The sequence below is a fragment of the Podarcis melisellensis genome, assembly GCF_964234715.1.
Source record: "Podarcis melisellensis genome assembly, chromosome: 3".
In the NCBI taxonomy this organism is placed as follows: Eukaryota; Metazoa; Chordata; class Lepidosauria; order Squamata; family Lacertidae; genus Podarcis; species Podarcis melisellensis.
In genome coordinates, this window is record NC_138530.1 from 83,163,243 (window position 1) to 83,177,677 (window position 14,435).

The 14,435-nt window shown below is 43.5% G+C and overlaps 1 protein-coding gene across 1 annotated transcript; it reads left to right on the forward strand.

Moving 5' to 3' along the window:
• Nucleotides 1-772: 772 nt before the first annotated feature.
• TMEM30A (transmembrane protein 30A) lies at nucleotides 773-13,618 on the forward strand. Its single transcript, XM_081904919.1, has 7 exons — nucleotides 773-1,178; nucleotides 6,535-6,651; nucleotides 7,573-7,680; nucleotides 9,670-9,757; nucleotides 10,485-10,634; nucleotides 11,341-11,547; nucleotides 13,220-13,618. The coding sequence occupies exons 1-7, from the start codon at nucleotides 903-905 to the stop codon at nucleotides 13,411-13,413; spliced, it is 1,140 nt and encodes a 379-aa protein (XP_081761045.1). The 5' UTR covers nucleotides 773-902; the 3' UTR covers nucleotides 13,414-13,618.
• Nucleotides 13,619-14,435: the final 817 nt, after the last annotated feature.

The following is a 14,435-nucleotide window of genomic DNA, read 5'->3' on the forward strand; positions in this document are numbered from 1 at the left end:
TCCTTCTCTACAATCAGGTCCTTCCCCAACGCTATGTTTGGAAGGGCCATTCACTCCCCTCTTTTATGGGGTTTTGCCATGCCTTTCTGTTTAAGCAGCTGTATTCTTTTATCCCGTGGCTTTTTGAAATCTGCTGCACTGATCTCCGTTCGCCAAAAGTTAGTGAAATTTAAAAGGTGACAGATACCGGCTAGCGACAAGATGACTGACAAGATGGCTTCTCCACACTCACTATTCCCTCCTAACCCCCGAAGGCTTCATTTTATATTTCCAATATGTTATTATTAATATATGCTTCCTACATAGATCACTTACACGACACAGTAATCATACTTTTATTCAATTTGAAAAACAGTAGATAAAATAATGTAAAACTATCCAAAAGAGTTAAAAGCAAACTACAAACAACACTATTGATGCAAACAAGGCGTTTCTGCTTGCGCACCATGATCCTCAAGCACAATTACGCTCCATGCGGGCCCGCTCCTTTTTTCCACCCAGTCGATGCTTACTACGCAGGCGTGTCTCCGCCATCGCTCCCGGCCGTCCGACTTGTTAAGCCGCTCCCACTGGTTCTTTAACCCTATCAAGACCCGGGCGGAGGAGGAGCTGGAACCAGACTCCGTTCCGGAGTCGAGAGTTACGCGGCAAGTTCGCGCATGCGCAGGGAGCCTTCGTGCGGGCGATGCGGGAGAGGGCATGCCCAGAAGGAGCCGCTAGCGACGGCGGCGGCGTTCGGAATTCCACCCCTCCCCACTTTGTTTTGACGTCGTCGGCGTGCTTGCGCAAGCGCAGTGCGAGCTGCTCTTATACCGAGCGAGTGGTGGTTCCGTAGTGCCAGTTCCTGCCGCCTCCTCCTCCTCGCCTCCCTTTAGCGCTCGACCCAGAAGCCCGGACTCTCCATGGCGATGAACTTCAACGCGAAGGAGGAGGTGGACGGGCAGGTTCCCGGGAGCAGCGGCGTGGGGGGAGCCGGGGTCGGGGTCAGCGTGGCCGGTGGGGCCGGAGTCAAGAGCCGAAAGCCCGACAACACCGCCTTCAAGCAGCAGCGCCTGCCGGCCTGGCAGCCCATCCTCACGGCCGGCACCGTCCTGCCCGCCTTCTTCGTCATCGGCCTCATCTTCATCCCCATCGGCATCGGCATCTTCGTCACCTCCAACAACATCCGCGAGTACGAGGTAGGCGGGGGCGGGGGGGGCAGGCAATGAGGGGGGGTTACCCCACTTTTGGGGGGCACGCCCCCCCTTGTCAGAGAGGGAAGGGGGCAGCCCCCCACTTCTTGGGAGCAAGCGCCGTGGGTGGAACATTAGAAGCCAGTGAGTGGCATGGCAACAAAGAAACGAATACACTTTGATTTTGGCTTATATAGAAGCCTTAAAAAGAAAAGAAAAATTCTTTAAATGTCTTTCAACTTTATCCCTTTCGACGTGGAAGAAATATGCCGCCCAACTGGATAGGGCAGTTTTTTTCATCATCACAGGTATGGCACCGTCAAGCACCTTGAAAGAAATAATAAGCGCTTGTGGTGATAATGCAGAGAACTTGAGGATGGCGAGGGCACCAGGTAGCACATCTGTCTCCAACCTGGTGGTCTCTGGGTGGTGTTGGGATACAGCTTCTGTCAGTGCCCAGATATTGTAGACAAGAACCTCCAGGTGGTGCCTGGTTTGTGGCTGCAGTGTCTGTGGGAACTTGGGGCCGATTCACGTTTTCTGTCATTTTGGGCTGACTTGTCCAGGGTGTAGGTAAAGCAGGCATATCATGTGTGCTGTTCCACACCTGTGATGTGCTGGCACACTAGCAGTGCAAGCACCTTGGGCACTGATGAGTTTTATATTACATGGGCATGGGTCAGCGCATGTGTACTCTAAACACAAAGAGGCGTGTGGGGAACACTTACACAAATAAAGCCTTTACTAACAACCTAAGGCCTGTCTAATTCGTGGCTCCTAGTTGTTTTATGGGTTTGAGAAGTGTGTGAGGTGTATAGGAACTTTCAACTATAGCAACTTCCTGTGTAACAGGGAACCACCATAAAATTCCATAAAAACTGTTATGGTTGTACTGCCCCGCCCCCGGCTGTTACTCTGAAGAAGAGTTTCAAAGGAAAACGGGTCTTTGATGGTCAAGTTGGATAGTTTGTAACCATTGTTTGCAGTTCTGGTTTAAGAAAACATATTGGAGTTTCAGAGACTATTTCCAAAATGTAATTGATCCAAGGGATGCAAAAGAACAGAAGTGTTTCCATAAAGCGCATATTTAAGATGGACAAAATGCATACAAATAGAAATGAGCAACAATGTACATAACTGGTGTATTAAATAGAATGCAAAACAAGAGAAAATAAAAACTGCTTCTGCAGTTGGATCTTAACTTTTTATAAAGGAGCAGTTGTCCCCCCCCCCGCCTTTTCCCCAGACAGGGGAATCTTTGATCTTGCAGAAGTTGCTGAACTATGATCAGCCCCAGAAAGCATGACCAGTGGCCAGGGATGATGGGCGTTATAGTTCAGCAACATCTGGAGGGCCAAAGACTCCCTACACCTCCTACAGTTTGTTGCCAGTTGTTGTCTGAAAGACTAGTAAGCATTGTACTTGGTTCTCGGTTTATCACAGAGGTAGGAAACCTGTGACTCACCAGATGTGGGTGTACTACAGCTCCCAGCATCTATCACCATTGGCTATGTTAGCTAGGGCTGGTGAGAGCTGGAGTCTGACAACAGGTGCCACAGGTTCGCCAACCCCTGGGTTATTAACTTTGGTGTTTTTCCTACTTTATTTTTCCTGCACCAGCTGCTATTAAGTTGTGAGTGGTCATTATTTTTGGAGTCTGCGTGTACACTTTAAGTATATTTTGGTGGAGACTGTTGTTGTGTCTTGAGTAAAGTTCACTGAGTATTTTTCCTACTTTTTAATGTTTAAATGCATTATTGTGTTCATTCTATGTCATTTCATTTTGGTTAAGCTCTGGCTTTGCCATTTACTGCCAAGTTCCTGGTGTTTTGAAATGCTGATTTGGCAAGCTCTGCTGATGCAGGAGGAAGATGGTGCAGGTTAAGCGAGAAGGAAGTACTGAAGATGTATGTGGGAGATGGAGGGAGAAGAGAAGCAAGAAGTAGCCAGGGACTGGGAAAAAACATTGGGAAATGCAGGGATGAATAGGGAGAAATAAGGCCTGGCTGTGAGAGGACAAAGGGGTTAGTGGGTAAAACCAACAGTGCAAAAGAACTGATGTCAGGAGAGTGCACTCTTTGAAATAAGGGGGGGGGCGATACAATTAAGAGGAATTAAAGCCACTCTTAAGGGCCACTTAAAACAGACGCTCTTTGTATGTTGATGCAAGTTGAGAAGGAAGGTTTGCCCCCCACAAATAGACACCCAAGAGTGCAAAGTTAAACTATGGAATTTGCTCCCACAAGATATGGGATGTAGTGCTCCCACAAGATGTAGTGATGGCTTGAAGAGAAGATTCAACAAAATCATGGAAGATAGTTGCTACTAGCAACTTTGGCTATGTTCTCCCTCCACCGTCGGAGGTAGTATACTGTTGTGGTCACTTCCTGCTTTTGGACTTCTTGTAGGCATCTAGTTGGCCATTACGAAAAGAAGATGTTGGACTAGATGGGCCTTTGGCCTGATCCAGCAGGACTATTCATATGTTCCTGTCCAAACCACAAATCCGCACCTTTGGTCCCAATAAAGCTGAAATATTGTGGGCCAGATGCAGACAGCTAACCAGAACTGTGTCCTAGACCCGCACAAAACCTTTTACGTATTACGATAATGGGTGCAGGGCTTTCCCACCTTTTTATTTGGGTTGTGTGTGTAGGTATAATTGAGGGAGAAATGCACAGTGAATGTCTTGGCAAATAACTCCTGATTCTATTCAACAGGCATAGAAACCTATAGGAGACTTATTTTGTCTTTGATGTAGCTGATCAGTGTATAGTAACGACAACTGCATCATTCTGTTTGATCATCTCAAGAACTCACAAACAGTTGCAGTTCTTCCACCCCTAGTTTTCTGTGTGTGTTACTATGTCAGTGGGTACAGCAATTAGGCAGGTAGCCCCTGTGCACCCAGCATTATTTCTGCACACTGACATAATTGCAGCCTGAGAAAGGCATTGACAGGTACATACTTCTCTGGCTGCACACAGTAATGTTAATTAGTTCTCTGATATTCTGATTTGAGAGTCTTGTTGTGGGCCTCAAATGGACAGCAGCGTCTTGAGAAATTAGCCCTTGGGCAAACTCCACTCCACCCAGCGGCTTGCTTTGTATCTTGCAGTGGCTCCTGATTTGGATGCATTCATCCCATCTCCAGTATTTCCTGCCTGTAGCAATTCATGGGAAAATGTAGAGCTTAGGGGAAGTGGCCTTGCCGCAAAATGGGCACCAACGCTTCTACTTTTAGAATTGCGAAGGTGACTTGAAATGCAAGAAATGTTCAGGAAAGGGAAGCAAGACTCTTAAAACCAAACTTGGCATATTGCTTGAAAAAAATGGATGATGGAGAATGCCTCATGAGCTAAAAATACATGGTCCAGAGGAGGGTGGGGTGAAGGTACTATTGGTTCTATTTTCCATTGGATTGTTGCAAAAAAAAAAAGGTGGTTTGCTTTCAAGTGACTCCCCCAAAAAAGAATCCTTTATCATAAAATGGGGAGGTGGATTTAAACAAAATTCCTTTGGTGTGAGGGGCAGTTCAGGTATTATTCTAGACATGCTTGCTTGCATTCTTCCCTGCAACCTCCCCACCCCCACCCCACTCCAAGTATCCTCAAAATCTGCTTCTGAAGGCCGAGAGACCTTCTGGAGCAGATCTGAGCTGTGCACAGGGATAGGAAAGGGTAGTTGACATGTGCAGTGCATGATATAGCCCATAATGAATATGCCAAATTGAAGAAAAAGATATACAGATGTAGTGGTAGTTTTCTGTCAGTGCAGACTTCAAGTATTATAATTAATCCAGTCTTTATAGCTTGGGCCAAAACCTGGATACATTGCTAAATGTGCTTTTTTTTGTTGTTGCTGCAGCAAGCATACATTATTGTTGTGGCAAACAAACATTTAAAGGGGGAGCATTGCTATGGTATACATTGATGGTTTGTGTGTTAAGAGAGACTATGGAACAACAGTCTCAAAATTCTTTTTTGTAAATTTACCATTCTTTAGGACTAAATACACAGTTGTTTTGCTTCAAACTGAATACATATACAGAAAACAAATAGGGGACAGATCTCATGTGATGTAAGTTCATAATGGTAATCCTGAACGAATACTCTGTATTGGTCTCTAATTAAGGGAGATATTCGTCTTTAAACTCTGAACTTCTTTAAAACCAAAGACAAGGTTGACATGTACTTAATGTCCTCCCTTACTCACTGTGCGCTGTTAATAGCTTTCTAAAAATAAGCACCTTTGTTTCCATGTTTAAGGATACAAAGCAAATCTGTCAATATTGAGATGTTGCTAGCTCCAGTACGGTTACTAAAATGAGACCTTGTTTTAGATTTGCTTTAGGACAAAAATATAATGGACCATAATCTTGTGTCCAGTACAGCACAGGGTTTTTCCTCCCCTCTCTTAGTACCATCATTTAAGCAGAATATCAGTCAAGTGTTTCTGAAAATATTAAAAACCCACTGCAAATATTTTAAGAGTTTAAGGTGTTAAGGACAAAACTAGGAAGTACCATTGACTTGCTGTTTTATATTGTCCTCTTTTGGTAAAACTTGTTTGTGTAGTTCCTTATTTTCCACTAATAATGTAGCCCTGATATCCACACCAGAAAACAAAAGTGAAGCTTTCATTTTAAATAAATTATCAAATGGTGAGATTTTGTCAGTACTTCCAAGACTGCAGGTGTGTCGGCTTCCCATAGAGAAGCATCTTGGGATAAGCATGAAAATGAGACTTCTTTAAGCCAGGAGTGGGCAACTTGTTCCACATCTTTTCCCTCAAGCTCAGGTGCTCCTGTAAAGTCATGAGGTCTGGGAGTTATTCCACTTAAAATGTGGAACTGTTTTGAAGATTTAGACAAGAGGCAGTGAACTGCACCAAAGATCATCCCATTATGAAGTGCCAGCTAAGCTTTCTTCCCCAAACTGGGCAGCTATTGAAGTTCCTGCCAATAACTTTGTGGCATTCCCAGGACCAGATAGATAGATATAAAACACCTACATTTTCTTATTTATTTTATAGCATATAAACCTTGCTTTCTCATAGAAATCTAAAGAGTGGGGTTGCTCAAAGCAGGTATCTCTCTGGACTTCTGCAGTTTGGTCATGTAGAAACTTAGACAGTTTATTGTAGTGCCTTCAAGTGTGCTATGGCCTAGATGCCACCACCATAAAATGTCTGCAAAGCCAGCCCTCAAAACATGATCCACATTTGACGCATTATCTACTAATTACCGTAGTCAACAACTTTGCTTCAGCAGTGAATCAGCTTTATGTTTGTGGTTTGGTGCTCTTGTATTTTATAGTAAACTTTTTTCTTCTTTTTATTTTTATCTGCCCTTTCTCTGCAGATTGATTATACAGGAACAGAGCCAGGTAGTCCCTGCAACAAGTGTTTAAATGTGTCCTGGAACAATACACCTTCTTGCACGTGCACCATACACTTTACACTGGATCAGCCATTTGAGGTATGTTACCTTAAATGCGTGTATATATGGCAAAATAACTGCTTGACTGTCTGTGCTCATGTACAACTCTTAACTGGAATTCTTTCATACCGGCCTCTTTCCACATTGCAGACTATATGCAAGACTATATATAAGTTAGGTTCCTTAATTTCACTTTCTGCTCTGAGTAAAACTTAGTTAAATACTAGTCATGGTAAATGAGAATGGTTTGGAAAAAATCTCAACAGCTGGTTTAGTAGTAAGAAGAAATTCAAAATCAAATAAACCAGTGGACATACTGCAGTGGTATTGGAATATACAGGATACAACATTATTAACGAAACTTGCTCTAAGACAGTGGTTTTCAGCCAGGGTGCTGTGGCACCCTTGGGTGCCTTGAATGATGGCCAGGCAACATTGGCCTCTGTCCCTCTTTCTTTCCCTCCCTCCTCTGATGCCTCTCACGTCTCTGCCTCCCAGAGGCTTGCACAGCTGTTTAGTGCAGCAGCCCTGGCTATAAGCTTTGCAGGCAAATGGTGCCTCTGGGAAGCACCACTTTTTGGGTGGGGGCAGCTCAGAGATCAGGGACAGCAGCAGCGGCTGCCCAGAGGACTCCCAAGGAGAGGAGACTGAGGGAACACTCCACAAGGGAAGGTGTTTGAAAAAAGTGTGAGAAGCTGCCAGCTCTGCAGGCAAGGGGTGACATAAATGGGCTCCTGAGCCCCACAGGGGGTGCCACTGAAAGCAAGTAGTTGGTTTAGGGAGCTTTGGACTCAAAAAGCTTGAAAACCTCTGCTCTAAGAGATTGAAGGTGTACTCCTGTCCCACAATCTCCTCTCGCAACCAGATATTCATTGTAGAATTTGAAAAAGGCTTTTTGTTTCATCTGAAGCCACCATTAACTGTGCACATTGGTGAAGCATCTTAATTTGTGTATGGCAGAGCAACGTGTTTATGTACTATGGACTGTCCAACTTTTATCAAAACCATCGTCGCTATGTGAAGTCTCGGGATGACAGCCAGCTAAATGGAGACAACAATTCTTTACATGTAAGTGAAACTCTTTGCATATAACGACACCGATTCTGGCTTCTGATACATAAAACACAATAGCTTTTTAAATGTTAAAGGGAAAATGCACAGACTGTCATTTGATGTCTTTTTTATGTTGTCATAATTGAACGCTACATAGGCTTCGCTATTTGACTCCTGTCCACCATACGTTCCCTCTCTCTATGTGTGTTAAATAAGCCTTCACAAGGTCCCACTTATATCACTGAGAAAGCTTAAGAGCTGCAGGTGGGGAAAAACCTGATGGAAGGCAACATTGTCATTCACTCCTGTGCTCTCCAGTGAAATCTTGAACTGTAGTGGGGGTGGAGGGAAGAGCCCCCTTCCACTGAGAATCCATATGATGGGAATCATCCCTGTGTGTTCAATTGATCCCTTAAGATTTTTTAAAATCATTTTCAGTTGACTTTAAATAACAAGTTAGGCTGTTTTGGGGCGCTGTATCTGTCTGTTGCCTAGTATACTATACCTGATGTGTAGAAACTACTTCAGAACGCTTACTTTCACATTAATTACAACAATACAGACTCCCTCTGTCTTAAGGCATACCTTGTTAGATTCTTATTGGGCAAGCTTTTCCTTATTGGTCTTTGAAAGTATTTCCATGCACTCTTTCTTGGAGTGTGCTTGAGAGAACCTCTTACCGCTGGGTGCGAAGGCTGGCTGCTACTGTAACTCCTTGCTTCCTTTGGCATCTGATGAAAAGGAAACGGGAGCATTCTAAGCCTCGCTGACTGTCCAAGCTGTTTTTCTATTCAATAAGCTGATGATAGATTTATAGAAGCAGTTGGCTCTAAGAATTTTATATCTACTTTAAAGATTTTCAGAGTGGATAGTTTGTTTTACTACTGTTTGAATGTTAGTTTTTAAAGTTTTGTTTATGTATTGTCTTGTGATTGATGTTTATCATAGCTAGGCAAGATACAAATGTCCAAATAAAGAAATTGCTTGCTGGGTGTGGGCAGGAAATAGTGCTATTTTTTAATGAGTGTCCGGATACTATTCTTCCTTCTTGGTAGTGAGTAGCTACAGCAAAGGACACTTGGGAGAGTGTCAAAACACTCTCTCTCTCTCTCTCTCTCTCTCTCTCTCTCTCTCTCTCTCTCTCTCTCTAACTGTGATGAGATTGTAGGCTACTCAATGTGTCCTTCACAGAGTAAGAATTAAGTGTGATTAGATAGCTATAAAAAGATTAGGCAAAGGGGGGAACAATGCACACTTGCATAACCTCCTTCTGCCATGCAGACTGAAGCCTGTGTGGGCTGTGTGTGCTTTGGGTGTGTTTAGAAGTGGAGCACCCTCTTTTAAGATGTCATGTTACAGCCACAATTCAGAGAGATTACATTCTCAGATTAGAAGATAAATGTCTGTTTTCTCTTATTTACTAGAAACAAATAGCTCAAATTAAAATTGGTTGTTATCTCTGTAATCATTATTTTGGTTACTAGTAGTCAAGCAGCAAGATGTGAATTCACTGAAAATGTAAACATTGTTCAGCTTTTACAGTATTTGATATACTAGCAGTGTGCCCAACTGTGGTTACATTAATTTCTTTCCACCTTGCATCCAAGGATCACAGGGCAGTTTACAATATAAAAACACAAAAAGCTTCCCTTCCCAATTACAATACCCTTCCTAGTCTTCCTTCCAGATCTATCCTTAAATCACCAATGATGAAACCCTAATGCAGCATATTGGCTTTCTCTTTTGTAACTTTATTTATCTTGCAGCACTGGGACTTGTAGCGTTAATTGCAGGCAACTGCTGACTGAATACTTTATAGTTGTTGGCGTGATTGCCAAAGCATTTCGTCCTGTAACTTGAAACCGTATTTTTTATTTTATTTTTTTGCAATGGAAAGTAGGAGGAAGGGTTGTTGTGGTATCGGTTAGGCAGCCCGATGTGTCGATTATATTTCTGACTAGTGTGTAATCAAGACTGACTTTTCTTTTCTTTTTTACCAATTAGCACCCCAGTAAGGAATGTGAGCCTTACCGCACCAGTGGGGACAAACCTATTGCTCCTTGTGGCGCTATTGCCAACAGCATGTTTAATGGTATGATTTTGTGTTGGATTTTGAATAAAAGCAAGGAGATATCTATTAAGCTGTCACACTTTCTATCAACACTGTATGCACATAGATGCACCTGAAGGGAGCACTGTACATTCCCCCAATCCAGTAGTACTCCTAGAAGCCTTGTCCACAGCAGTTAGCTTTCTTAAGCGTTTACACATCTTACGGCAGGAGCGGTCATAGCTCCATGCGCCTTATCCCAGGTCCAGTGCCTGACACCTCCAGGTTGGGTTGGGTAAGGCTCCTGACCGAAGCCCTAGAGTGCTGCTGCCAATCACCGCAGACAGTGCTGAGCTAGCTGGACCAATGCTCTGACTTGCTATAAGGCAGCTTCCTAAAAATGGCTGCCATGCTAATTTCAGTAAACCAGTTGGCTCAGTTAGGTGTCACACTGAGGCTTTTGGGACACGTCAGCAGCCCATGATGAGGGAGGGCCTTTAGACTGGGCTGACAGTCTATATTAGCTTTAAGTTATGAGTGTGTGCTTATGTGTAAATAAAGACATGCCATTGCTGCTTGTTGTTGTTGTTTTACAAAGTTGTATATTCTGTGCTTATGCACCTTGAAATAGCATCTACCTGCAGAATTTGATGTCTTATCTGAACACTTAGGTCTTGTATATGATGCATTGAAGCTTTTGGATACAGCAGGCATGGAATGTGAAAATGAACCTTGAAAGTGATGCACGTCTATTTGTGTTTCCTTCTAGATACGTTGACACTGTTTCGTATTGACCGTAATGAAACCAAATATATACGTATTCCTTTGACTAAACAAGGCATTGCTTGGTGGACAGACAAAAATGTGAAATTCAGGAATCCTACTGGACCTACAAAGGATTTGGCAATACTTTTCCAAGGTAAAATGATAACACAATGAATTGACCCATGTATGAGAGAACATAAAGACTCCAATCTGGATCAAGACCTTCCTGGGAAGGTATTGTGGAGGCTGAAGTAGAAATTGAATTATTTTTCCAGAAAAATAATAAAAGAGCCAATTCTCAGTTTATGTGGGGGTTACAATCCAAGAATAGAGCATAAAGCCAAAATTGCATATAGTCAAAACACATTAGGTTCAGTTGTGGGTGGGACTGCCAAAGTCTTTTTTCCTCCAGGTGATGGTCCCCTTTCTGCCCCCTTCTTAATTTTTAAAATAAAATTTCCTGAGCTCGTAAAGCTGAAGGCATGCAAATTAAATGCATCTAAGTTGCAAGTTATCTGTAATGTTTTGAATGGGATACACTGTATTGATTAGTGCAAGTTATTGGGGAAACTGTAAACAAAAGTTAGATGTACATTCTTGTGTGCCCGCTCATTTATGGGTTTGCTTTGCTTAATTCTCTCTCCTTCCAAATGTCCAAAATTTCTATTCAAACAGTTTGTTACTAGCTTTCTTCTTGTTCTGCTAATATATTCATACCTCTTGTCTCTCTCCACCCCACTCCCAAATTATTTAATAGCAACTATGCTTGCGTTTGATTGCTTGGCTGTGTTCCCCAAGATGCATGCTTTCTAAGAAAAATCATAATCTCATATTAGTGCTTTACATTTTTTGTTTTTAAGGCACAGCAAAACCTGTCAATTGGCCCAAACCGGTGTATGAGCTAGACAAGGATGCAGACAACAATGGATTCATCAATGAAGACTTCATTGTGTGGATGCGTACTGCAGCGCTGCCTACATTTCGGAAGCTGTATCGCCTTATAGAGAGACCAGATAACTTACGGCCTACTCTACCAGCTGGGAATTATTCCTTGGAAATAGAATATAGTATCCTTTTATTAAAAGGTCTAAGAAATTGCAGTCAGTAAACCTTGTACAGTCATACCTCGGGTTGAAGTTGCTTTAGGTTGAGCGCTTTCAGGTTACGCTCCGCAGCGACCCGGAAGTAACGGAACGCGTTACTTCCAGGCTTTGCCGCTCGTGCAGACGCTCAAAATGACGTCACGTGCGGAAGCGGCAAACCACGACCCGCGCAGATGCGCAGTGAGATACCACTGTAATCGTCTTTTATTGAATTTTCTTGTAAACCTTGAAGTCATTAAATAGGTAACTGTTGGTAGCATAGCAGGCTGATAAGAACCATTTTAGGGTTGAATGAAAAATCTACAAAGGTCACAATAGGAGCATGCACAAAATTGTCTCACTCAGCTTATTTTATTTTATTTTTTAAAAAAGGTTGCATTAACTGTTGGGTTGGCTTATCTGTGGCCCTTGCCTTCATGTCAGACATCTCCTGCAGGTAATCAGTTCAGACCTCTGGCCAGAAGTACCTGTCCCTCCCTCAGCATCCCGTGTGGAGAGGGGAGAGAAGGATGTGCCCCCCGCACTCACTTTTTGTACCTCTGGTCCAAACCCTCCCCCCAAAAAGGGAATGTAGTTTTCTACACACCCCAAATAGAATTCAATCCCTGTGTATAATTCTCACCCCTTGCAATCTTTTCCAAGAATTAGGTCAAACATAAGGTCCTTTTGGGGGGATCTCCATGGCAGACTTCTGCTTCTCAACACCCTCTCCTGGAGTAGAAAACTGTGTTTTCGGTAGGGCAGAGGGGCCAACTTACTGAGGCCTGCTATTCTTTGTCAGCTTCATTCACTCTTTGCCACTGTTACTTAAATCTGCAGTGTTGGTGTTCCGCGTTTTTGAGTAGTTAAATTTGCTCTTTCCTCAGCATTTGCAGCTCATGCAAAGGTGGAATAGGAGGTGGTGACTTTTTTGGTTAGTAGGAAAAGGAACACCTTGATATTTAGGCTGACTGGATGAGGAGGGGCATTTGAGAGGTATTTGGAAGGGACAGCATGACCTTGTGAGGAGGAGAAGAGCTCTAAGGCTTTGCTCAGCCCAGTGGTGGTGCTGATGCAGTTTTAGCAGGTAAGCTATGGCTGAATGGTACAAGGCTATTGGATGCAGAAGGTTGGGTGTATTGAGTAGCTGATTACTGGTTCTTGTACTGGTTTCCTACCAGGTCAAAGCCCATGGGGGTTTTCTTTGATAAATTCTGCATGTGGCTTTTGGAATAGGAGGTCTGGCCATCTATCTTTCTGCAAAAAACAACAGCAACAAAAAGCCTTCAAAAGTAAAGAGACACATAGCTTCATGGCTGCTTTAACAATAGTCATGGTTCGGATATTATCTACATCTTTGGTAGCCCCCTCTGCCCATTGGTTTCCTTGTCTTGAAACTTCTTCAGCCAGCAGACTTGTCTCTGGGTAATTTGCTTCCCAGGTGTTTTGTTTTTTTGTTGGCTCATATTTCGAGTAATAAAGTGTCCCCTGGCTATCAAGCCTTGACTATGATACAGCATGTTCTTCAGAACACTTACTGTTTGTTTGTTTTTAAGTAACCCAATCTCCTTCCTTTGTGCCGATACGAAGCTTTCTTGTTAGCACTGTGACGCCAGCCAGTCACTGTTGGCGAATGTTTTTCCTATACCCGAATCAGATTATCCTGTGCATAGCTTTGACGGGCGGAAACGGATGATCTTGAGCACCATTTCATGGATGGGGGGCAAGAATCCGTTTCTGGGAATCGCCTACATCACCGTCGGCTCCATTTGCTTTTTCCTCGGAGTAGTGCTGCTAATCATTCATCACAAGTACGGGAACCGGAACAACAGCGCAGACATTCCCAATTAATCCCGCCTCTCCAAACCACATGTACTGCATGTGCATCAAGGCCAGTCCAGAGCGGACACAGCTTTGGAAAGCTCTATCCCTGGTATATATATAAAAAAAGTTGCTTCTGACACAGAATGCATAAGTATATATGAAGCCTTTTGTTTTCCCTTACGGTGGATTAACTTGAAGATAATGGCTATAAAAAAGTTACCTATGTAAAACAGTGCTGCCTAGAGGACTTTTTGAGGCTTGGCCTCTGGCTGGACAGGTGCCATGATGCGCATTTAGTCTTTCCTCACCTAATGCATCTGCTGCTTGTGTGCTTTGTAACATGTCCATACCGTGTATAGACTGCCTGGCGAGAACGTGTTTAGGATAGAGTAGCTTCACGTTTCAAGGATGTCAGGTGTGCTGGTGCTTTTGGAAGGAGAAGAGGCCTGCCTGGTTTGTTGTTTGGTTTTTTTGGTCACGCATGGTGCGCATGGGCTTTTGTGTTCGCGGCTGAAATGTTTGCTGTATTAAACCTGTGCAATTTGTTCTCTGAGCCCAGCTTCACGTTCAAGGTGTGCTTGCCATGTGAACGTTTGCAGCAGCAAAAGGCTTCCTCATTACATTAAAGCCGCTTTCCCCCCACACGGAAACAACTGCTGCCTATGCAAGTCTTGCTTTAAATTCTTCCGCGTGCAGCTCTGTTCTGTGCCCAGCACCTTGTGTGGTCCAAAACTCTTAGCGTGGCTCCTACAGAAATGAAGAGCTTCTGTCTCAAAGGCAGGAACAGCTGTCTGTATCGGTACAGAAATGTCCATCTCTGGTTAAAAGCAAGGGTTCGACCCCGTTTAACATTCCTAATTGGGGAAGAAGCATTAAATTTAATTCAGAAGGTGCTTGAGCTCCTGAATTCAAGTACTTGAGGGTCAGCGAAAGAAACTTGAAGTGTCATGCAAGTCTGTTACAGCTTGCTTGCGGTGGGGTGTGGGGGACGTCCCCTTCTTGCAAATTTTCACTGAAGTCTTTCCGGATTGTAAGAACCCAGCCCGTTG